The sequence below is a fragment of the Argiope bruennichi genome, chromosome X1, assembly GCF_947563725.1.
Source record: "Argiope bruennichi chromosome X1, qqArgBrue1.1, whole genome shotgun sequence".
NCBI lineage: Eukaryota > Metazoa > Arthropoda > Arachnida > Araneae > Araneidae > Argiope > Argiope bruennichi.
Genome location: NC_079162.1, coordinates 60,544,087 through 60,569,880, shown reverse-complemented (window position 1 = coordinate 60,569,880; position 25,794 = coordinate 60,544,087). Strand labels below are relative to the sequence as shown.

The 25,794-nt window shown below is 26.4% G+C and overlaps 1 protein-coding gene across 1 annotated transcript in view; it reads left to right on the top strand.

The window, feature by feature from the left end:
• LOC129959037 (protein couch potato-like) overlaps positions 1-25,794 on the top strand; it is a 297,256-nt gene that overhangs the window by 233,442 nt on the left and 38,020 nt on the right. The window contains exons 2-3 of the mRNA XM_056071812.1: positions 16,275-16,352; positions 18,842-18,895. Of these exons, the coding sequence (XP_055927787.1) occupies positions 16,275-16,352; positions 18,842-18,895 (132 nt within the window). The remainder of the gene's footprint in view (positions 1-16,274; positions 16,353-18,841; positions 18,896-25,794) is intronic.

Below are 25,794 nucleotides of genomic sequence, written 5' to 3'. Positions count from 1 at the left end.
TTTCTTTAGATAAACGTATGCTTAAAAAACGTGTATGTAAAAATTTATAAGTTATAGTTCAGAATACATATAAAAATCAATAAATATGATAAAATTATACTTTTTAAAATTTGTAATAAAGTTTTTCTTGACTTCTCAGAAATCATATTTTTCAATAATACTATTAAATCTTATCAGTCTTAAAACAGGTTATATCAAAATGCTTCAAAAATATTTTTATCTTAATTGAAACTTAGCGTTGGTTCATAAAATTGTGAAATTTCAAAAATATAAAAATTGGTCTTTAATCTGTTACAATCAGTCAAATGTATTTATTACCCTGTGAATAAAGTTTCCAAATTTTGAAGGAAGTACTTTTCCATCAAACTTTATTTCAAAACTAGGAAGTTTTATTCATAGGGTAATCCGCAGAATTCAATGAAAGATATTCTTCTCAATGCGTTTTAAGTAATAATCCAGCGACATCCTTTCTCTTTTAAATATCTGGATAAGTTGTTTTACTTCAAATGCAAAAAGAAAAAAAGTCCTATGAAATCCTGATCAGGTACAATTTTTGAACATATAAAATATCGCGTTATGGTTTATTTTGAAACAAACCTTTAAAGAGTTCCAAAAACTAAAGGGCTTAAAAACTCCCAAACATGACTCAAACAGTTGATTTTGTTTCTAAAGTTAGCCATATACGATTTAATAAACATGATCATCTTGTTAAAAATATATAAAAAAAATTCAACCTGGTTCTTAGCCTGACCCATAGGAATTAGGTATTGGAAATAACTGCAGTTGGGAGCCCGAAAATCGAGTGAAACCTCTTGAAATCTCTCGTGCGATATCTAATGTCTTAATGTAATTGTTTTTAAAGCTTGAAGGAACAGTATGACGAAGTCGCAAAAAACAAGCCACAGAAGCAAAATACAAAAAAAAAGACAAAAACAGCGCTCTGCTCAAAATCACGTTATTTATTGATTTTTTTGGTGGAAAGGTTGGAAGGCGATTATAAAAACCAGCCTCTTCTTTTGGGACAAAGTAAAGTCTTAGCAATCACTTTTCTGGCCCCGTAAATCGAATTTCCAGCTCTTTTTTATCTATTGAAGGTACCGATTGCATCTCTTTTTTTGGTTTTGTTTTGTTTTAGTCTGCGTACTTTGTGGTTTTAGGCGCTTTTGGGTGTTCGTTGCTCACCTAGCTGCAAATGGGATTTTCATTTCGAGTAGTCTTAGACTTGAAACACATGCAAATGAATAGTATTGTTTTGAAGGGGAAATTTTTGCTTCAAATTCTACTTACTACAGCAACGGTGTTTTGTCTCGATGCAAGATTAAGTTTTTGTATCGTTTGAAACAGAATTTGAGTAATAGTTTGAAACTAAATCGACTCAAAATGCTTGTTACCGTTTGAGAGAACAATGAAATTTCGATATTTTCAGTCCAATGAATATTTAGGACATATGCCGACGGCAAGTGAATTTTTCATTTTTTTCTCCGATTTGGAAAATTCTAACAAATTAATGATTCTCAATTTTTTATGTATAAATCGGAAACGCTTCTTAAATGGGCCACAGAAAATGTCAGAGCATTTGAGAGGATATAAGCTTACGTCGTACTTGCCCTATGGGTTGGACTACATAATGTTCATTACCAGGAGAATGAATATGGTATTGGAGGGTAAGGTGTAATTAATTATTAAAGAAGATGGACTGTTACTTATCAGTCTATGGTCTCATGTAAACAAACTTTATATTGATTCATTTTTTCTGTTTATTAATGAGTGAATTATTTTTTCTAAATATCTTAAAATATCTTTCATTTAAAATTTAATCACTCTTTCAGACAGGTGTTCATGCAATTAATAATGATTTAATTAGATATAAACTTTGAAACTGATTCCTAAATATCGTCATTTTGCTTTTACAAATAAAGAAAATATTGGGAGCATCATATTAAAATATTTAATTGATTTTTTGACTACAATTCAAGATTTAATTCGTAATGCGCTTTTCTTTCTAAGAAACATCGATATTTTTTAAAATAAAAGCAGCAAGTATCCTTTTCATTTATGATGTGTTATCTTTCAAATGCTGAAAGTTTGCCATATTTAAAACCGCACAGATTACCAAGCTATAATTAATTTTCTTTTTTTCCGTTTCAGAAGACGTAATCATGGTAATCTATAGCTAATTACCATCCGAATGATAAAAGAAACGAATTTAATGGAGATAACAGGAATCATGGCCTAAGTCGTTTCAAATTAATAATTATAATTAGTAATCATTATTTAAAACCGCATTCACCTCTTTCCGGAACATTAAAATAAATAAAAAAGACATCTCTGTTAAGCAACTTTGTGTTTCTTTATCTGATAAATATTATATATTAATGTAGAGCAATATATTAATTTTTGATTAATGTACTTATAAGTATTAGATAAAAGGTTTAATTAAAGTGTTTTATTGTGAATACATATTTAATTTAATTTTCTATATAACATTTTATTTAAACTAAAATTATAAAGTCAAATTCTTTCTATCTGAAAATCAGGTCGTAAAATTAGCGGAAACATTGAATTTCGACTATGAATAATAAGTTATTTTAATAATATTGGCTAAAACCACTTGTTTCCGATGGTTGGACCTTACAAAATAGATCAAAATTATATTTTACGCTTTTTTCTGTTTTCGGGCAAAAAAAAACAAAAAACTCCAGAACAGGAGCAAATTTAATTCTAAAAGAAATAATATGTAAAAACTGTTTGCACAATGCCTTTCCTTCAAACAATATTTTACTGTCAATGTGGTAATATTTCTAAAAGCTATTCAAATAAAGAGAAAGCAACAATATATCATCGAATTCAGAAGCTCCTTTTTATCAACATCGGAAGATTTTTTCAGTGATAATACTCAAACATGTAAAGAAAAATCATAAACCATTTTACTGAAATGAAATACTAATGAAAAGCGGTAGACCTTATTACTTCGCTGCTCGGTGACATAGTTAAGAATAATTTGAACGACATGATTTCAATGAAACAACAATCGAAGATTACTAGATGTAAAAATCTACCAGAGATAGTATCACCGATAGATGAAAAAGAACGTGGTTCTGCACTGCTACTGCAGAAAAAGCGAGTAAAATTAAAAATCTTTTAACTTTAAGTAGTTCTTTAACTCAAAAACCAAATGTTGGAGTATATTTTTTTCAAGGACATCCAATATTTTTAAATATATAGGGATCAAACACAGGTTTATGTTTCTTAGCGCAGTGCTTTCTTGTGGTAAAGCATGCGGCATATTCAGTGCATTCATTTCATGGTACATAGCTTTCTCGTGCTCTCAGCATAATTAATTACTGATTATATATAGAATTTGCTTAAAAATTTGCCTTTATTAGGTATACAAATTTAAGAAAACAAATTATTTTATAATATCATTGGGAGTTCTATTAATAAATTTAAGTCATTCTATGATCTCATTTTCATAGTTTTTTTAAATCTGGTTAAAAGATAAAGGTCTAAGGAATAGAAGTATATCCTTTATTTCCTTTGCACCTACCTGTAGGTAGATGGAGGACTAGTAACTCACGAACAAGTAATTTGAATTGAAATTTTGTGATTTCTATAATCTCAGTTTGAGAGTTATTTCTGGTCTTGAAATGACATATTTTCTTATGCTTTAATGCAAAATTACAAGGTCTGAAGTGAAATGAAAACTCAGAGAGCTCGTATAGCATTTGAAATGTGTAGAGGTATGTATAACTTCTTTTCCCTTTTCAACAGATCTTTCAATGAATGAAAACATAGTGATACAAGACATCAACAAGAAATTTATCATTGAATTCTCATTCATATCTCCAGGAATCACTGACATTTGCCCTAAATTATTTGCTATTATTTTCTGTTTCTCAGTCTTTACCCTCGCTTTGTTTAAGTCCCTTCCATTGGCTCAGTTATTTTCAAGAACTTCTTATAATTTATGCGCTAACTTTTTACTATTATTTATACACAGCTATAATCTTGGAATAAAAAACTCATAAACAGAAAATATGTCGGCAAATGTAATAAATGTTTGCATTTTTGGCGAATTATTCTGCATTAGTTTTTTAGTGTTGATTTTACTGAATAATGAAATACTATATTTAATGCGTATGTTTACATTATTTGTCCTCATTTAAGTAAGTGAGTGACTTAGAAGTAATAATTATAAATATTTTTTTATTATAATTTTAAATAATATCGAGCTAATACAAAAGAAATCCTGCGAAAATATGAAAAAAAATGACCAGTGTAATCAAACATGTAATAAATCATTTTTAAATTCAAATCAAAAATTCTTTTGCATCAGTCCTCATCAGGGAACGAAACATATTACTAGTGATTACTCTATAATCACATTCAAGTGCAAATATGTTTTGAAATTTTTTTTCCGGACCTTGGCAAATATCAAAAAGGCCTCATAATAATATCCTACATTCGAATATTATATTAAAAATTATTGAAATGGAGATAGGTATAAATTAAAAATTATTCCTTTTTTCACAACTTTGAAAATGAAGTAATTATACGAATGTTATTAATTGTCAATTTTCAGTGGCAATGTAAGGTGAATTGCATTTCGCTTTTAGTATTCAATGCATTTACAATAATTTTGACTGCAATCGAATACATAAAAACCACAATGTATTCGTTCAAATTAGAAAAAATGCTCATATTAGAGAGAAAATTCTTATAAGTATGGTTGTTTCCTGCTGTGAATATGACTTTTTGATTAATAAGTATTATTGTAAGTTTTCGCCCAGCATAATTTTATACTTACTAGTTAGCCTTTTACAAAAAAAAAAAGTGTCATTGAATATCCAATGATTTGACAGAAAAAATTCTTGAAAAGCATAATTTATTCAACAAATTACAAATGCTTTTGAAATTCTAAATTATTTGTCTAAATGTAATTCTTAGAAAAAAATAAATATGTATACAATGTAAAACATCAGTTTTTAAATAATTTAGTGAAATTTGGAGATAATACCTCCTTTTATGAATATCATTTAAAAATCGTTCTTTTCTTTTTAATTAGTGAAATTTAGAGGAAATCCTCCTTTTATGTAGATCGTTTAAAAATCGTTCCTTTTCTGCGATCTAATACAAGGCTTTTTAATCTTAATAAAATTTAGCACAATTAATTTCTTGCACATTTTAGACCAATAATACATTAAAATCTTGTAGCTGAAAGACCAGTAATGCATAAAAAGGTTGAAAAACGTCTTTCACAATATATTATTAAAAATTACCCATATAAGGAATAAAACCTTCTTTTCTTTTATTAAATGTTTATTTGTATAGCTACTTTTTATATTTCTGTTTATATGAAGAATAAGAAGCATTTATTCAATGAAGAAAGATTTCGCACTATAAAAATTTATTTAAGAAAATAATTAATTTATCAATATTACAAAATATATGTGATGCTCTTGATATTTGCCTTGGCTAGAAAGCATTTAGATCGGACTAGACTTTTAATATGTCACAATTTTGCTATTAATGCACCAATGTTCTTTAAAGAGGAAACGATTCATAAATGAGAACAATAACCACTAATAATATGTTTCAGCCCATCTCTAGCCCAATCCTTCATTCTAGTCATCAACTTCTGAGTAATGGCGGAAAAGAAAGTGAAGAACCTTCTAAGTAAGAACAAAATTCATATTTTACATGCACAGAGTGTTTATCTTTCAAAACTTGAAATGAACTCATTATTGGAAAATTTATTGGCTAATTGTTTAAGAATGTCACAACAAGCTGATAGAGAATCAAAACCTAAATTAAACTAAGAATAATAAGGAAAGAGGGAAATGATAAATGGAAAATCTGGCGAATCAATATTATAGTTAGAAATAATTTCGGAGCAGAATTTATTATCAGCTGTGAAAGGTGATGAAAAAAAATAATTTCAGAAAAAAAATTGTTTTTGTATGTTTTATATATATTTATATTTACTTTAAGATTTTTTATAATTTTATATAATGTTTTTAGATAATTTTTACGTTTTCTTGAATTTTAGCTCAAATAGTAACCTTTATTCACTTTTTGATAAACTTTAGTAAAAATGATTTAAAATAACTTGCATATATGTTGTTTTTTTATTTTCCTTTAGCATTTAAAAATTATTTTCTTTTATCTGATGTTCTTCAATAATAAATTTATTTTAAATCTTGGTTAACGCGCTGCAACATCTGTCATGTATTTTTGCTTCAAAATCATTAACAGTTTCCATTTTGGAAATTTGTTCTGGGTATTTGACTGGTTAACGGCTCATAATTTTTTTTCTCTTAAATATTTTTTTCATAAAAAGAAAAAAAAAACGGTATTCAAAACCTCCATTTTTTTCTATAAGCATATAACTATTTAAACTATTTATGTTGACTTAGAATTTATTGGTTGAATTAATATAAAATAAAAACATTTAAATTAATTAATTCTGAATTAATTAGAAAAGTGTTTTAAAAATTAAAAAAGTTTTTCGAAAAAATTTATTCAATTTGTAACACATAAAAGTCTTTTTAAGAAATCAAATATAAATTGATTTATAAATCAAAATAAATTGACTTAAGAAATCAAATAGAAATTGACTTAAGAAATCAAATAGAAATGTACTTTTCCAAATAAATTATAAATTGACTTTAAAATGCGTTCCTAAATTCTAGATATTTTAATATTTCTACTTATGTTTGCGTTATGATAATATATAGCTGCAGCTCTATGTAAAACTTTAAGTAAATTTAATAATATAACTCTTTTTCTAACATTTACCTGGTCTCTTTTTTGTCATAAGATTTAAAACTTATTTCGTTGTCTTATCAATATCAGAAAAATATGAAGAAAGAAAGCAATAATTGATTCCTGATTTATTGTAAAAAAAGCCCCATAAAAATTGTAATATGAATCAAAGTTTTACAAAAATTATATATTTATGGAGGGATATAATCCAGTATATATCGTACCATTTTCACATTTACGAAGTGTCTTTAATGAAATAAAAGGATTTTAATAATATATCTACTTAAATTCCAATGAAATTCCTTTGATAAAAAAATTCTTGATTAATATTTTTTATAAATAACCATACCCGAGTAGTTATTTTTTATTTCAGTTTCGTTTCAAATTCATTTTTATTTCTTTTAAAACCTGAACTTCTTCGTGATTTTTAGAAGGGATTAAAAAGCAAAGAAATTTCTTTTATTCCTGCAATCATTTTAATTTATTCCTTATTTATAACATTTATTTCAATCATAAATGATTAATCGTATAATTCATCAAAATACGAAAGATTTTCCTTTATTCAAATTTAAAGATGCAGAACCCTTCCGCCTCGAGCAACGCAGAAATAATATTTCAATGGCCTCATAGAAGTTCGCTTATTTTATTATAGATTTATTTAAATTAATTAAAATATTTTGTATGATTATTCCAATAAATTATGTCATACTAGAGGGTTGCATAGAAATTGCTATTCACTTCATTGAAAAATCATTCTGACGTATAAAAAATTTTGCGCACAACAGAAAATTCAAAACAGCCTGCAGCTGAAGAAGCTTATAAAGAAGTTATTACTTTTTTTAATCATTTTTCTATTCAACTCTCATAAATAATCATAAATCTATACGCGTGGAATCTTAGTGTTAAAGAAATTGAAAGATCAAAACATGTATATATATAGATGATTTGTTTTGGCATACAATATTCCAGAAAACAATTCTGCATTATTGATTTTGGAACAACAATGGTTTCTTTAAAAGTATGTCTTCCTAGATGGTGATAGAATCAACCCAGTAATATTTCTAAAGTTTATCATAATTAAAAATGCTGAATGAAAGAATATAAACAAACTGTTCAGATTTCTAGAATACAGAATATTTTTCTTGATCATTTAAAGTGAAAGTTTATTAGAACTAATAATGCTGGTTAGAAGAAAGGAAACGGAAGGGTACATAATTTTATGAAACAATGTAATGAAAAAATTATCTCTAATCTTCGCAGAAAATTTCTCCAATATATTTTATATGCATTTTTAAATGACATATCTTTGCTGTAGATATATTTTAGGGCTACTGAATGTTTTGTTATACCATTATTTATACTTAATACTGTTTCGAGTTTCTTCATTTTATACACTACTTCCAACTCCAAAACTATTATTCCGCCCGCTGAATCACATTCCCGTTAACTGGAAAGTGGATTATAAGACTACCTCTGAGCAAAAATTTCGAAATAAAGTTCTCTAAAAACGAAACAAGGAAAGAATGATAGTGTGCGTAAAAACAGAAGGAAATGGATAAATTTTTGATTTGCTACTGGACTTATCTCTGCCCTTTCCCTCTCAGGGTTTAGTAGTTTTTTTTCCGCTTTCACCATCTAAAAGCACTGAAACTTCAAGGGATTTAATATTTCCCCCCTCTACTCCTCCTCTACCAGGGATAACTGGGACCAGTATGCGAAAATCAGTCGCATTGCCATTGGTCACGACGCACATTGTCTCCCTGATTCCTTGCAGATTGGGAGAATAGAATGGATCAAGAGTACATTTCCTAAAAAACATATCCAGTATTGTGACTACTGCCAGTTTCTATTTTCTCAATCTCTGGACTTCGAATATGCTGACTCGGACACTTTTCCTGAGAAAGCGACAACTGGGAGGATTCCAATGGAAAGCGCAATCCAAAACATTGTTTGTGAAAGATAAGGTGGAATATAGAAAAAAGATTACTTCGAGAATCGCTATCATCTCTTTAAAATCATAGCAATGTAATATGAGAGCATAAAGCAATACAGATCTTATAGCGTAATTTTAGAAGATTTCAAGTACATATCTATATCTCTATCCATTTATCTATCTATGTATATATACATACACACACAGATATATATATATATATATATATATATATATATATATATATATATATATATATATATATATATATATATATATATATATATATATATATATATATATATATATATATGTGTGTGTGTGTGTGTGTGTATCTATATATAATTTCAGTTATATGAACATCACAATTTTCATTACGGATATTTCTCAGTTATACGGACATTTAAATCAACGTTTGCTTAACTAAATTTCGGAAGAATCCACTTTTGATTTTATGTAAGCTCTGAATGATTTTCCACTCCCTCTCTTTCCGGTTTTAAGCTTTGTTTGCTCGAAAAGTTTCATCCTGTTCGTGGATTTAGCAAAAGCTCTTAATAACTGCTAATATGTGAACCTCCTACTTAATCATGTTATAGAGAAATAATGTCATGGTATAACAAGAACGCCCCTGTTCATATAATGTATTATTTATATATATATATATATATATATATATATATATATATATATATATATATATATATATATATATATATATATATATATATATATATATATATATATATATATATATATAGATAGATAGATAGATAGATAGATAGATAGATAGATATAGATATAGATATAGATATATAGATAGATAGACAGATACGATAAATTATTTTTATTTCAATATAATAATTTGATTTCTCATATCTAGTTCGTTTATAATTCTGTGTTCTTTTTATTCTGGTTGAAAGATCGGTTTCGTGTATTGTTTTGAAAAAAAACTTTCGCCAAAAACATAAACTAGAATGAAAGAAAAACATAAACTAGAACACTTGATATAGCCTGGAATAGTAGACCTTCAATCATCTACAGAAGAGATGTTTAAACCTTTGCCATATCATATAACTTGCGTCAGGCCCATGTTAACCGAAGATTTTGTATAAAACTGGAATTTGAACATGGGATCCTGTAGCAGCAGGCCACCTGGCTATACGAGTGGTTCCTGTGCTTAAAGAAATTTAAAAAAAAAACTAATAAAATCCTATTAAGACTTTTACATGTTTAAAGGCATTCTTTCATTACTTAATGTTAAAAACTATTAAAAATTCAAAAATTAGATTTTCTGTAAAAGTATGAAGAAATATTTTTACATCAAATAGTTACTCAAATCACTTTGCATAGTATTTAAGATAAAAACATTCTTTTTTAAATTTAATAAAACGTATGGAATTAAAGAGTTAAATAGCTTGATGGATTCTGTTTATTCTGAAATAAATTGCCATTCACAAAATGTCATTGAAAATTGTTTAATTCCACCCTTCCTTTCAGTCACAACAGCTTCTTACAGTAAAAAAATAATAGAGAGAAAAGACAATTTGACCAAAAATTTCTATAAAGTATTTCAAAAATCTATCAAGTATTATCAAAGGAAATCTATAAAGTATTTGAAAGAAACAATTTTTGCTAAAATCACTATTATTATAGACAAAACACAAAATATCATATCCGAAGAATCGAAGTACAATATTAGGAGCAAAGAACACAAAAATTAAAACTATTTTCCTATTTTATTATTCCAAAAATTATCTACATGAAAGCAATTTTGTCAAAATTATTATGCATTATTATATAAGTTAAATAATATTTTGATCGTCAGGCTAAAATTTTTATTGTAATATTTATCTAAGAAAATTTATTTTTGACGATATATGTCTTCAACCTCATCGTAGTTACCATACAATATATTTATTAACACGTGACAATGTCAAATGTACCATGCGAATTTAATTTTGCAACTGAAGAGAAAAGGTGTAACACTAAGGGAAAGAGGCAATTACACTCTAAACATAATTGGAATGAATATCTATCATAGGACTATGATTTCATAAGAATAGGTTATTGTATACGTTTACCAAACAAAAGCAAAAAGAAGCATTCTTCCAGATTACTTTCTTCTATTTGGAAGAGTTTTAGAAATTCCGTTGTATGCTAATCTTTTTTTTATGAGTGTTCCCATACGTTCATTCATAAATATATACTTATAAAAATTACTTATGAAATATGATTTATACATATTTTATAAACAACTTGCACTGCTATAAATTGTGATTTTATTTATGTGTTACTTAATAAAGATTCTTAACCGTATTATACAAATTAAGAAGCATCATTCTGAAAATTAAATGAAAGAAACAGCATTTTCTTAGTGATATATGCATCAATATTCTTAAAATTTTCAAACATTTTCTATTTAATCAAATTCTAAATTTTACTAATATATCAAGCTATCTTTTCTATTCCATTTGCTTTGACATATTGAATATCACATTTAATTTTATTCTGAGATTTCCTTAGTGAAAATTATATTTTGTTTTGCAAATTTATTATTATGTTGCAATTGCTGTGAGGTTTCAGGAATTTCGAATAAGATCTCTTTTTCTCCTAAAACTGTCTCTTTCACGGGGCATGGCCAAACAACTTTCTAAGATGTCATGTTTCATCCAATTTTCGAACCGAAGTTTTATATAAATACCTTATTATATTGTTGTTGTCTCTAATTATAGATTTCAAAAAGTTACTCTAAATTTTTCTAAAACTCTAGAATCATGTTAACTCATAAAGTTCTTAATTACCAGTTGGAGATTTTTACAAAAGTAAAGGTAACTCTAGTACGAAAATATTTCCTGTAAACATTGTTAAAATATATCTGATACGCTTTAAGTCTAAAATTCAAAACAAAGATGTCCAGTTTCTGATGTGCTACAGGCTCAAACGTTGAAGAATCTTGCATAATTATTGAAGCCTGATATGTAGTTTTGTAGATATTTATTATTTTTGCGAAGATGGCGAATATTTAAAACACAGTAAAAATCAGTTTTAGTTTAGAATTTAATGTTTCATTAGCTGCACTAATTATAAATTTGCTAATTATTGTGTTGGTGCTTTAATAAACTGAATACTCTGACCTTAAAGTTGGTGCGAGACATATAATAATACAGAAAATAATTAGATGAGTAATTAGGGTTTCGATAAACATTTCAAAATAAGACGTATATTGACACCGAAGAAAATAAGATATATATATATATATATATATATATATATAATGTGAAGAATTTTTCTTATTTTTAAAGTAATTTTGCCAGACCTTTTCAGAAAAAACATTGGAGATAAGCAATCATATGTTTCTTCGTCTATTTACTATTTATATACACACGCGATAGAGAATTGGTTATATTATTACTTACCATTAACTAAAGATTTACTCACGAACAAACATGTTTATTTTATTCATTAATAGAAATTATAGTGACTAAAACCTCATCCATAAAAATTATTTTATATTTTAAATTATTTTCTGTAACATTGTACGAAGAAAAAGATATATTTTCTAGTTAGTTGTGTCAAGAAAAATTGCCATTCGTTCAGGAAAATCGAAATATGACAATTCTTTTTCCAATAATAAATTCTTTTTAAATTTTAAATGTATTGATATCTTACCCCATCTGTGCAGTTTAATCAAGAAATCAGAATAGAAGAAAAAATTAATTCACATGAAATTCATTTGAAAAATTCGCACATGAAACCTTGTTCTCTTATCTGCATGCTCTAAAACATGTACAACATAACTGAAAGAAAATATTTTCTTTCAAGACGAGATACTTAAAGTTTTAAAAAACAATAAATTTTTAATCATAAATATATGTCTAAGTCACATAAATGCCTCTCAGCGACGTTTACAAATAGATCTATTATCAGAACAGAAGATAATTATCTTTAAATTATATTTAAATATTTAATCTTATTAAATATTTAATTATATTTAAATAGTTAATCTTATTAAAATATCATTTCAAGCATATTATGTTAATCTATTTATCACCAATTAATACGTTCAATAAAGTATCGTACAAAAATCGGTAGCTATATAAAAATACCGTTTAACAAATCGTGGAAAAATGTTGGTAACAGAAAACAAAATTCAATTCCAACTTTGGTTTTTTCATGATATATCCTCATGTGTCCTAACCCGAAAAAAGTCACAAAAGCAACTTATCATTTCAACCTTTTGTGAAATTGACTATAATATGGAAGGCTCAGAATTGTAGACTGATGATTGGTTTTGATTGAAAGTAGCCTCCAGGTATATCCTCCGGTTATCAGAAAATGAAGCTCATAACTGTTGCCACTAGTGGCACCTATCGATTGTTAATGTAAACAGCAAACAATTTGTCATTGTCATGTAGTCAATGATAACGGTAGGTAGAATTTCGGTGCAAGTTTACTGTAGCATAGTGGAAGGTGACTATGTTTCAGCTTTATTCAAATTGAGTCTGGATATTAAATCTCTTTAATATGAAATGGAATTCTTTCTAATTAGAATATATGAAATCTCTCTTGGGTTCCTTTTATGGTTAATATATTATTAATTTTTACTTTAATCATTTTATGCATAATAAAAGTAATTCATTGCATCAAACGTTTCCGTTCTTTAAATAAATTTATATTACTCTTGTTTCAGAGCTAATTTATTTTTGGAGTTAGTTCAGAAATGATAAATAATTATCATTTCCATGAACATATAAAGTCATATGAAAGTCATATGAAAAGACGGATAATTGGAAAGACTAATATTTTTTGAAAAATGAATTTCATTACATAAGTAAAACGACAGTGCATAAATTTATTTTTTTTATTTATTTCATTATTTTATATTTATATCTATTTTCTTACGAGATTTTAATTAGTTGCATAAAGAAATTACTGCATCATATGAATAAAAAATAGTTCAAATACTTTTATTTTCGATATAAATATGCAAAGTTCATTTTTTCATCATCTTTCTGACAATTAAAGTCAGAAATTTCTGAAAACTGTTCCTTTTTTCTTCTTTTTACAAAATCTTGAGACTAGATTTGTTCACACTTTTCGTCGGCCTAAAAAAAGCCTTATTATTTAATATAATTAAATGCAAAGCTCCTAAATGCAGAGTTAATTCTTTTTTTCTTTACTTTTTTTTGTAAATTTAGAGCACATTAAATGCTTATTGAAATGCAGTTTTAAACTTCAGTGCTTACAGCTTTAGAAATCCAATGTGTATTTGAGCTTTATTTTTTCCATGATAATTTTTCTTAAAACCTAAATTGCACTTTTTATTTTATGTATTTTCATGCACTTTCTGCTATTATTATTGGCTTGAGCATCGTCGTGAACTTTAAAAGAAATGTCCCTTTATTTCTGTTTAAATTTTTAAAAGAATTAATGTCTATCAGTTTACGCTTACTTTTTCTATGATTTTCAATGAATGTTACGTTATTTTTTTAATTTGTCGAAAAATCTTCAAAAATATTTAAAACGAATTGCATTTTATTCATTTAATTTTTGCTGTAGCAAATAGGACATTTGATGTTATATCATATATTCACTTCGTAAGAAAAATAACATTAAACATTTATTAATTGAAGCGTGATTTATTTGATAGAGCAAATTCCTTGCTGACAAAACTAAGGGAGAAGAGATATGAATATAAAAGAAAAGTTATATTTTAAACTTGAATATTTTTAAAATAAATGATTGAAGATAGATATTTTACGGAATGTAACAGAATATAAATGCACTATTCTTAAAAACATTGCTCCTTATTTAACTTCACTTCTGTTCAGATCTTAAACTGAGTAAAAACAACACATGCAAAACATGATAATGATTTTAATGGCTTAAAATTTCTTCAGGCCACTAAATTATCAAAATTATATTCTTTTATCGATGCTGAATTACAACATTTTTGCACCTTCTTCCTTGCAAAGAGAGAGTTTCGTGAAAAAAATTTCGATCTCGAGAGTTTAGTTTTTACACATTTTAGATCATCTGGTTTAAGAAATACCGTATTTTTGGTATTATGTTTATCTGTCGGTCTGAGAACACCATAACTCAAAAATCCAAAGAGCTATTAGTATGAAGCTTGGTGTGTGATTTTCTCAAAATAACTTTTTGAGGAATTTTTTCCGTGAGAAATCTATTTGTTCAATCAACCAAATCTATATGAACATGGTAACTCGAATAGTTTGAAGGATATAGATAACAGTGACGTAGGAAATTAAACATAGTGATTTATATATAGAATAAAAGATCTGTATCAAATTGTGTAAACAATCTGTCAAAATGTTAAAGATCTCTTTCTATATAAATGTGTATAGTATTACTGCTCTAAGATTAGAGCATTTAACATAAAGATATCAAATTTGATACAAACATACTTTAATGAGTGAAGATGTGTAGCTTGGAGTAGATTTTTTAATTATAATTAATTTTGTGTTTTGTGTTTTTGGTTGTTTTCTACCATAACTTCCGAAAATATAATTGAAAAAAGATGATTTTTACATTATTTTAAAATTTAAAAGATTGTCATTTAAATGATTTCAGTTTAGTTATCATGCCTTTCTTGTCAGAATTTTGAGAATGTTTAAAAGGATATTTTTGCCTAATTTACAACTATATTTTTCAGTTTTGCTGAAAATTTCAACAGCTTTTTCTAATGTCACCATATATTTAATTTTATAAATTCTTCTATTGTTAAAAGTTAAGGAAAAAAGATTATGTTTGTCATTCGCGCAGTTCGCTTGAGGAATAAGAAGGGAAAATTGCATTACCTCAAAATATAATGTGCAATCTGAAATGCATTACTTAGACACTTAAGTATTTAATGCAATATGATGCCGTGAGGCACAACTTAGGAAATAACATTTCTTTAATGTTAATCACAATTTCATGCAGAAAAACAATTTGTTGAGGGAATCAGGAGCATCAAATTATGCATAAAATATTTAATCGAAATTAAATTCAGCTAGTTACCAAATTTCCTAGTTAATAATGAAAGCGTATTTATTTATTTCACTCGTTTTGGTTCAATTATGATGATTCATCAATTATTTTTACTCTAAAAGGAAAGAAAAGGAACTGAAATTGTTTTGAATTTAAATTATCAAGTGTTTCTTTAGATCAGCAACTCCAAAGATTTGGAAGAAGTTTTAAACATAAATATTCTTATTGAATTTTCAACAACTTTCATAGACAAATCAATAGAAAACATTCTGCATAAAATTGCTTGTAGAAAGTTGTTTATTCAACATTATTTGACTGTTTATTCAACAATCCTTTACAGACGAAACAATAAACAACTTCTTTGTACTCATGCATCTTAAAACTCGTATAAAAACAGTCAGGAAAACTTTAATGTGAAGTTAGTTGGAACATAGTTCCAATCATCTCTATTTATTTATTGCATTTTTAAAAATATACACTATGTATGAACCTTCACTGTACAGTTATTATTTACAAGTACATTGTTTTATATCATAAAACTTTTGAAATTTACTATCCAAATAATAAATACGCATTGTTTTTTCAGGTTCGGACTCTATTCGTGAGTGGTCTGCCGATGGATGCAAAACCTCGTGAGCTTTACTTATTGTTCCGAGCCTATAAGGTATTTATAAATCTTTATTTAGAAATTTAAGTATTCTTTTATAAATGCATTTTACTTATAACTTGTAATTGTATTAGGAATATAAAGAGGAAATTCCATTTAAACAATCATAGCCATATAATAAAATAATTGTAAAATACATTATTTGTCCGAAGAATTTAAATAAATAATTCTCTTATACGACTCCCAAAAATTGGAAAATTTAGCTATAAGATTTGGCAACATATATATGCTTGATAAGTTTCTCTTTCGAAACGTGAATACAGGCGAACTTTAATTTAAGCTTTATCTCGATTTTTTTTATCTTTATTACTTAAACATGAGTCTCAACCATTTTGAAAAGTATTATCAAAATAATGAAAGAAGATGAATTCGACAAGCAAATAAATCAATTAAAGAACATTTTGAAAAGCCTTCAGGAGGAATTAGAAGAAAGTTAAGAAACTCAAATTAATTTTTGGTTTACTTATAGTTGTGATAAGACGTCATACAATAATTTTTTTATCATTAAATATAAATAATTGGTTTTCAGATCTCTTTAAATAATAAATCTCTTGTCTCTTATCACTTTCATTCTCTGCTTTTGTAATCTTCTTTCAGTTGTTTTCTAAATGTTTACAAAAAGAAAAAAAAAATATTTTTTTCCACCACCACCCCCGAAAAAAATTTCATTCAGTTATGTTTTAAATTAAATCATTATAAGTGAATGAATTAAAATTAACCATAATTGTTTTTCACAATAACTGTTTTAGGATGCAGTAACCATATTGTAGCTAGCGAAGTGAGCAAGATTTGCGTAGTAAACCTGGGAAAATTGTTACTCAGTTCTAAAAGGGGTTGGCAAGCATTAGCGTGCAAGACTCTTTATTCCCTAACTTCATAATAAATAATTATACGGAGGATATTGTTTTCTTTTTACCGTGAAATGTTTTTAAAATATTAACCAAATGTTCTATCGTTCTCACTCATATACACCTCAAGCTGATAAAGAGCAATAAACATTCTAGAAACTTGAATGCAGCGTGGTTTTGTAGTACTTTGTAATACATTTTCAGATACTTTCTTCTAATTGTTAAATACGGATATAACATTTTAACGCCTTATTAAAATTTTAAATACCTTAAATAAAATTTATCAAACACTAAGAAATATGAAGCATTTCAGGGAGACCATATCAATAGTGATATAGTGTATTTTAAGATTTTTTAAAATGATTTTACAGTATACATAAATGATTATCAAATATTCTATTAGTGATAAATGAAGAGGAAATAATTTCTAATACATATTATTTGCAGATTAAAAAGTCACATCGCTATTAACACTATTTAATGCATCTATAAAGAAACTATTTGAAAAAAACTCATTACATTATTTCTATAAGCGTGTTCTATCATCAGCTAACTGATTATACTTGCAAGTAAAGCGTATTGGCATTAGCTGCGTGCTAGATCTCTTTTGCTTTATAATCAAAGGAAGGTTTCTTGTCTAGACTAATTTTCTAAACACATTATCAGAGCTACTTATTTGGTTATAAATGAAGATTCTCTTTCAACATTCCGAAGCTTTCACAACCAATTATTTCTCTATAACTATAACACTGTTTCTTTTCATGCATTGTAACATACTACCAAAACACTTTCTAACTAATTAATGTAGTTTAATTAATTAATCCTTAAATATATTAAACTTATAACAAGTAATTTTGGGTGTTACTATAAACCACACAACCACTAAATAAACGAATGTTTATTTTATATACATATATGAGATAAATCATTTTTAACAGGTTCGCTCCGAGATTCAAGCCTGTGATTCATATCATCTTTCTAATCAGAAGGTATCTTTTTGTTATCTCTTAACTGCAGAAGAGTAGGAGGTTATCTAATTAGAAAGAAGTGTGAATCACAGGGGATTCAAACGGCAGCCAACATGTCCACCCAGCGCAATATTTTATTTTTGATCCCATAATCACTGGTGGTTAATATTTTTTTAACTATTTTTTGTCAAGAAATATATTCTTATAACATTTTTAATTAGATCTTTAAATAATTTAAGAATCTCCTCTTATTTCGGAAACTCATAAATTTGTCAAAAATACGTTTTCATAAAACTTTTCATGAATTAAAATACATAAATATGTTCATAAATTTATTTCTTGAAATAAGTTTGATATTTCCTCGCCCTTTTCTCCTTTTACTTTTGTATTTGTTTGGAAACATATTGCAAGGCTAGCTGCAGAATTAAACTTTTTGATTTAAATTCAATTAGAATTCTTTAAAATTTTAGAGAAATATAAATCATGTGTAGAAAAATATGTGAGTTTTTCTTTTTCATATATATATATATATATATATATATATATATATATATATATATATATATATATATATATATGTGTGTGTTTTTATCAAAAAATATTTTTCTAAACTATTCTTATCAGAAAAAATAAATATGTTTTTCTATATATATTCTCACTTTGATTTTAGGGCTATGAAGGTTCTTTGTTAAAAGTTACAAGCAAAAATGGGAAAACTTCATCGGTAAGTTACAATATTTTTCATTTTCATCAAATGAAAATTAAATAAATCGGTTGTTTTGTTATGAGATAGCAAAAAAAATATTTATAACTCTTATATCCAATATCAAGTTATTATTTCGAAAGGATTTTTTAAATATATTTTCAAATACTTTCAAAGAACAGTTGTTTAGAAATATTATAAAAGAAACTGGCTTTTCTAACTTCATATTTCCTCGAACCTCCAATTAAATGTCTAAATAAAATGAAAACCTGAGCATCTCTTAAGAAAGACATTGTTTACTTTTATAAATATTAATTTAATCTTTCCCTGAGACTGAAGTGAAGATTTTCCATTCAGTTTAGAATAAGTATAGAAAAATACCTTTATTTATTTAGGGATAAAACCAATGGGTTAAATCATACTAAACCAGTTTTATTCAGCAAACGGAATAAAAAATTACAATTCAGTTTCTTAGAATATGTATGGAAACGTATCTTTATTTATTTATGGATAAAAAAGGTGGGAAAAATCATACTAAACCTTTTTTATTGAACAAATGGAATAGCAATTTACAGTAAAGCTCCAAATACCGAAAAAATAGACAATTTTTCCAGTGAAATTTGATATTCCGTGCTTCTTTACAATTCCTGAATAGAAATTGTACTAATACCGAAGCTTTAATCCTACCTGTCGTATGTTCGAAACTATTTTGTAATTTAGCAAGCAGATAACTCTGATAGTTGAGTTATGATACACTGCCGTCATTTGCGAATAAGCAGATGGAAACGGATATATTGTCATAAATGTCATTTATATAAATTAGAAAGATCTGGAAACTCAGTTGCACCGTTGAATGGAAATTGAGCTGAGCTTTGCAAATGAATCTGGGAGAGTGGGCATGTTTCAAACAACAATGGGAAATTCTATTGTTAACTTTTTATGCATAGAATCTAATTTTGAAAGTTAGTCTTGTGAGAAGATAGAAATTAAAACTAGGCAAAGAATAGATATATTTGATGCATGATGGTTGAATTTATAATGCATAGGTTTGAATGAAAATGAAGATAAAATATCTTAGACTTGTGGGAAGTTGAGAGCTACAACTAGGCAAAGAAGAATAGGTATGTGAGATACATTGTAGTTGAATCAGTAAACTTAAAATTAAAATAAAGGTAAAATATTTCACTTTGGGTCATTAATAATAATAATTTTATTGTTGAAGAAATCTATGACCTAAAAATTTCTTATTTGTACTTCAAACATTCAATATTAAAGTTGCTCCAAGAAACATGGTCTTTTTATTCAGATTGAAATATATTACTTATCTAAATGTAAAAATATATTCTGTTAGGATGATTTTTTTGGTTCATAAAATATTTTATCCCTTAAAATGTATTGTCAGTAAAAATAGACAGACAGTTGATTTTGAATTTATCTGAATACATATTTTAACGAAATATCAATAATAATTGAATTCGGTTTCTTTTTCTGTTATTGAAATCAAAAATTTTTAGACCGAATTTTTGCCCCATTTCCTAAACAAAAACAAATCTAGAAAAAAATAACACTAGTTTCCAGAATTGGTTTTAAATTGTGATGATCTTTAATTGAGATAAACATGCTTAAAGGCGAGGGTTCACTAAGTTTCTTCCTTGCTATTTAAAAAAAAAATTCTGAATAAATGGAAGGGTTTTTTTAGAACAAAAGGCTGACGGAACTTCATCCTCACGATATATCGTAAAAGACATATCAAAATATTTCGATATATCGTGATATCATTATATATTTATAGCTATTACAAGTTATAAATAGTATCTCTTAACATATTGATTGATCAGAGTGAAGGAAATAAAAGGAAGTTTTAATTGATATAATAAAATTATTTGTTTTATTTTGAATAAAAATAGTAAGAAAATAATTTTGTTAAAGCCCCTTTAATAAAGTGTGTGTATGCCAATGCAATGTCTGTATGTTACATCAATGCATTTATAACATTACATTTAAAACAAGTATTTTTATATATTAGAATATCACAGTATTTATACAAATATTAACAACAATTCTGTGTGAAGATGAAAAAGAATGAAAAGCAACAAGAATAAACACTAACCGTTAAGCAAAACGAAATCGAAAGTGCAAATCAATTGTGAATATCGATTTATTGTATCACGATTTATCGTGAACTATTACTCGCGATCATGATTTCGATAAATCGATATTTTTCTAAAACTGGCATCAAAAATTCGGGTTTTCAAAAATATTGATTTTTTTCGATAAATCGAAAATCATCACAGCCCTAGTTTTAACACATAATTTTCCAACGGGATAGAGATTTTTATAATGATTATTTCACACATTTTAGTCAAATTTGGCAAAAAATGGTAATAATAATTCACACTAAATTTTCGGATAAATACATAAAAGATTTCAACCTAATTGTTCAAAATATATTGTTACTTTAAATATTGATAGAATCTGCAATGTTTTCAATATGACACAACAAAATTCAGTGATTGGTGCATCAGGCATTAAATAAAATAATATCAAATCAAGATATCGAAGAATAAATTAGTATATATTGTTTAGATAATTTAATTGTATTTTTAAATCTTTTCATATTTAGAAGCATAATATTTCAAATTAGAATATTAGAAATAAGATCAACCAAACTGTTTAAAATTTCCAATAAATATTCCTAAAGCAGACGAAATGACTTGATTTAGCGAAAAAAAATTCAAACATGCAATTATATTGATATGCACATATAGAAGATATCTCATTAGCAGCTAGAAATGATATCGACCTAACTATTTAAAATTTTCCATAAACATTTATAAAGAATATGAGATATTTTGATTTAACAAAAAAATTCAAACATGCAATTATATTGATAAGCCCATGTAGAATATATATCATTAGAAGCTAGAGATTTATACTCGTTGCAAGCTCTATATCTATTACCTTGAGCTTTATCTCGTCCGCTCTCTCTCATTTCAGCTTAATTATAAGTCATTCAGTCTTTCCAGCCTTGACCTACAAAGCTAACTCAATAGTTAAGATAGTATTTCACTCCCCTTTACGAAACCACTACTTCCGTGGAGAGAGCGTTTAGAAGAGGAAATGCATGACATTTCTGGTAAATTAAAGATAAAAGCTGTAAAACTCATGGAAACCTTTCTACAAGTGTAATTTCATTTCACAAAACATTTCACTAGAATTATGCTGCAAAATAAATATTGAGAATTGAATAAACAATATTACAATTTCTTTGAGAATTTATTATTTCTTCTGTGTTTTTATATGTTGTTGTTTCGTCAACTATTAAAACATTATTTCAGTGAGACAAAATTATAATTTAGCCCTGCGTTTTTGTGATTGAAATCTCATAAGACTGTCTTCAAAAAGATAAATTTTTTACAACAAATTATGTATCCCACATTTTAGAATATTTGTTCACCTTAAATTTTTAAAAAAAATCATATTTCAGTCGGAAAAGTGTGTTTCACATAATCAGGAAAAAAGTATTGATTTACAATTTTTCAAAGTTCGGGCATTTATTATAAGGCTGATATTCATTTCATTAAACTAAAGTTCGAAATTTTTCACAAAATATTTAGACAACATATCGGAAAAATAAAAATATTTATTTATTTTATTCCTTCATAACAAATCGACAAAGATAGGTTTGTGCAAAGATTAACTGTGTTAGATACTTTTATTCAGTTTCAATTATAACATTAATAATAATAGTTAGGCCTATCAGTAACACGAAAATAAAAAAAAAATTAGATAAATAAAGAAAACAGACACAAAGCACAAAATATAAACAACCATATAGAAAATACAATCCTTGTGAGAAATACTGATTTTATCAAAATTTAACTGCCCAGCAAAGTAATTCCTATGGCATTGTGAAAGGGATTAATTATGAGAAATAAGAGGCAAAAAGGAAGCAGCCATAATAATAAATAGATTTTTAACTTTTTAAATGCTAACCGACTTAAAACTGAAAAATCATCCTTTAAAAATACCTAATAGTCTTGATAATCTTTATAGGAAGTAAATTTTAATATAATTATAATCAAGAAGAAAGATCATCTAACAAAAGTAAATTTTACCAATCTGATTTATGTTTAATGATAAAGTATAACACTTTAAAGTATCATAATAAATGAATAACAATATGAAAGGTAATGCACTATAGGTATAACACAAATACTCATAATGCTAACTTAAAATTCAAAATGAATTTTTCTAAAATCTAAGTTAATAAGTTGTGCATAGGGACAAGACTCACCTTTCTTGATTTTTTCAAGCACTTCTGTTTGAAATTGAAAAAAAATAATTATGTGACATGCATGAAAATATTTTGAAAGGTAAAATATAGGACAATCTTTACGCTAATATTTAAATTATATTTCCAAAGTAAGTTATTCCTAGAAACTTTAATGTGTCATAAAACTGAACATACAATGTTATTAGTAAGTAATAAATAACAATAAATATTATAATAATAAAATTCTAAATAATGATAAATATTTTTATTATAATTTATTACTTGAACATTGACAAATAATAAACAATGAAAAATTATTATTTCTGGAAATTAAGTATAATATCCATTTAAAAGTAAATTCTAATTTAAATTCGAAGAAAATGGTCCTATTTCCACAAAAATGCTTTAAAACGTTTGCGTTTTCAAACACATGTCTTATAAAATAGACAATTTAGTACTAAGCGACTTAATAGCATTTTAAAAAATAATGGCTATTAGCAATTATGATACCGAGCCCCTTAATATCAAAAGTGCAGCTCAAAAAGTGCTTTAAAACCTAAACAAAAACAATTATAATATTCGAAATTTTTAAAATACCCACCCGTTGTTTAGTTGATGGATTCTACCACTCCATTCCGTGCTTACATCGAAAATTCCACTAGTAAATTTTTCTGAGAAAATAATAAAACTAACGAAAATTATAAGGACAATAATTAACAGTCTAACCTTTTTGACTAAGGATTATGAATTATCGTTAAAATCTTTCGCTTCATTACTCAAACTACGAGCGGGACTTTTTTGTATGTAGGTAACGAGTCATACGTGGAACCCCTAATACTAAAAAGTACTTTCTATTTAAAAAAAAGCATTGCGGCAAACAAAATTAAAAAGAGAAAAGCATTAATTTTCTACCGCGATAGGGAAGTAGCTTTACTCGGTTTAACTGTTTTTGCTGTCATCATTTTCATCAATTTCCACCTTTTTCACTGCATTTACTTGTTGTTTCCTACGCGTTTATGATGTGGAAGTATTTAGATTATGAAGAGACAACTTCTTTTGAAAAAAATGTCATGGCATAGTTTTAAAAAATAAGCCGACTTGGAGCTTTTAAATACTTTTTTGTAGTTGTTATTGAAAATGGAGGTTACGGACCTTTTCGTAAATAAATAGTGAACAGAAAATCCTTGGAAAACCCTTTTATTCACAGCAACAGATATGTAAAATATATAATGCAAATTTTTATCGACGGAAATAAGCAAACAATGAGTTAAAAAGAAATAAATAAAACTTGTCATGGATTAACTAATTTCTTAAAAAAAAAAAATGGATATTTGTATATATGGCAAAAATTTTTATCAACAGAAAATGGACAAAAGAAAAAAGAAATAAAACATGTCATAAATTTTTAATCAAAACAATAGATATTTGACATGTATTATAAAAAATTTTATTAACGGAAATAATACAATGAGTTAAGAAATAATAAATAAAACTTGTCACATAAATAAATTCAATATAAAAATTAAATAATTTGTAACTTACTCGTTGTTCAATATCCTTACAAACGTATAAATCATAGAAAAAAACTAAGAAAACAAGGTTTTAGATGTTAAAAAATAAGTTTATGCTAAATGTCATGGACTTTCCTTTTCTAAACCTTCCATTTTCTTAAGGTACTCAATTACGCGAGGGATGGGTTTTTTAGAAAATGTAATTATGTACTCATACTTTTTTTTTAAATTTTACGTAAAATAAATTCATAAAATATCTATTAAATAAAAATACATCAGTTAAAAGCCAAAAAGGGTTTTGAAAATTCAAAGAAAGTTTAATCACAGCAAAAGAACTAATTTTACTAACAGATTGATTGGCTGAAAAGCGATATAAAGTAAAATCTTCTAGTTTCGTAGTTTATCAAAAGAGTTTTCAAAATTTTACTAATAACTATAGAATTTTATTACCTAATGCCCGAACTAAGAAATAAGCAGTACTTTTATCCAGCCTTTAAATATCGGGGTCCGATTGAACTTTTTGAACTTAATTTGAACTTTTAGATTTTTTTCGAATTAAGTAGCGTTAAAAAGAGCTGTAAAATCTTTTTAAATAGATAGATTCTGATGCTCTAAAACTGCAGAATATATTGAGAAATTACTGTACCAAAATGGAGCAAAAATGTGAATTAAATTTCAATTCTTGAGGTTTTTCCTGAGCAAATTTTAGAAGAATTTAGAATTTGAGAAAATACCGTTTAAATATGCAAATATAAAAATAAAAGTAACTTTCTAAAAAGTTAACGTAAAAACAGAATTTGAAGTTTTTTTAAGGAAGCTGTTCAGAAAAGAATAAAAGATATTAGATAATCAATTTTCACCGTAATCATCTAGCTTAATCATTTCATTTATTTTTTTATGCATCTTATCTATAAAACTCATCGTGGATGCATTTTATTATGCCCAAAGTCGTTCAGACTTTTTTTTGTCAAGATTTAATCTTGCGCTTATTTTGTTGTTTTCTTGCATTATTAAATACAATTTAATAATTACAACGATAGAATAAATCCTGATGGAAAGCATTTCGCATCGCAAAATATTATGAAGACTTTGTTTGATAACTTTCAGTAAATATACTAACGTTAAAAAATATA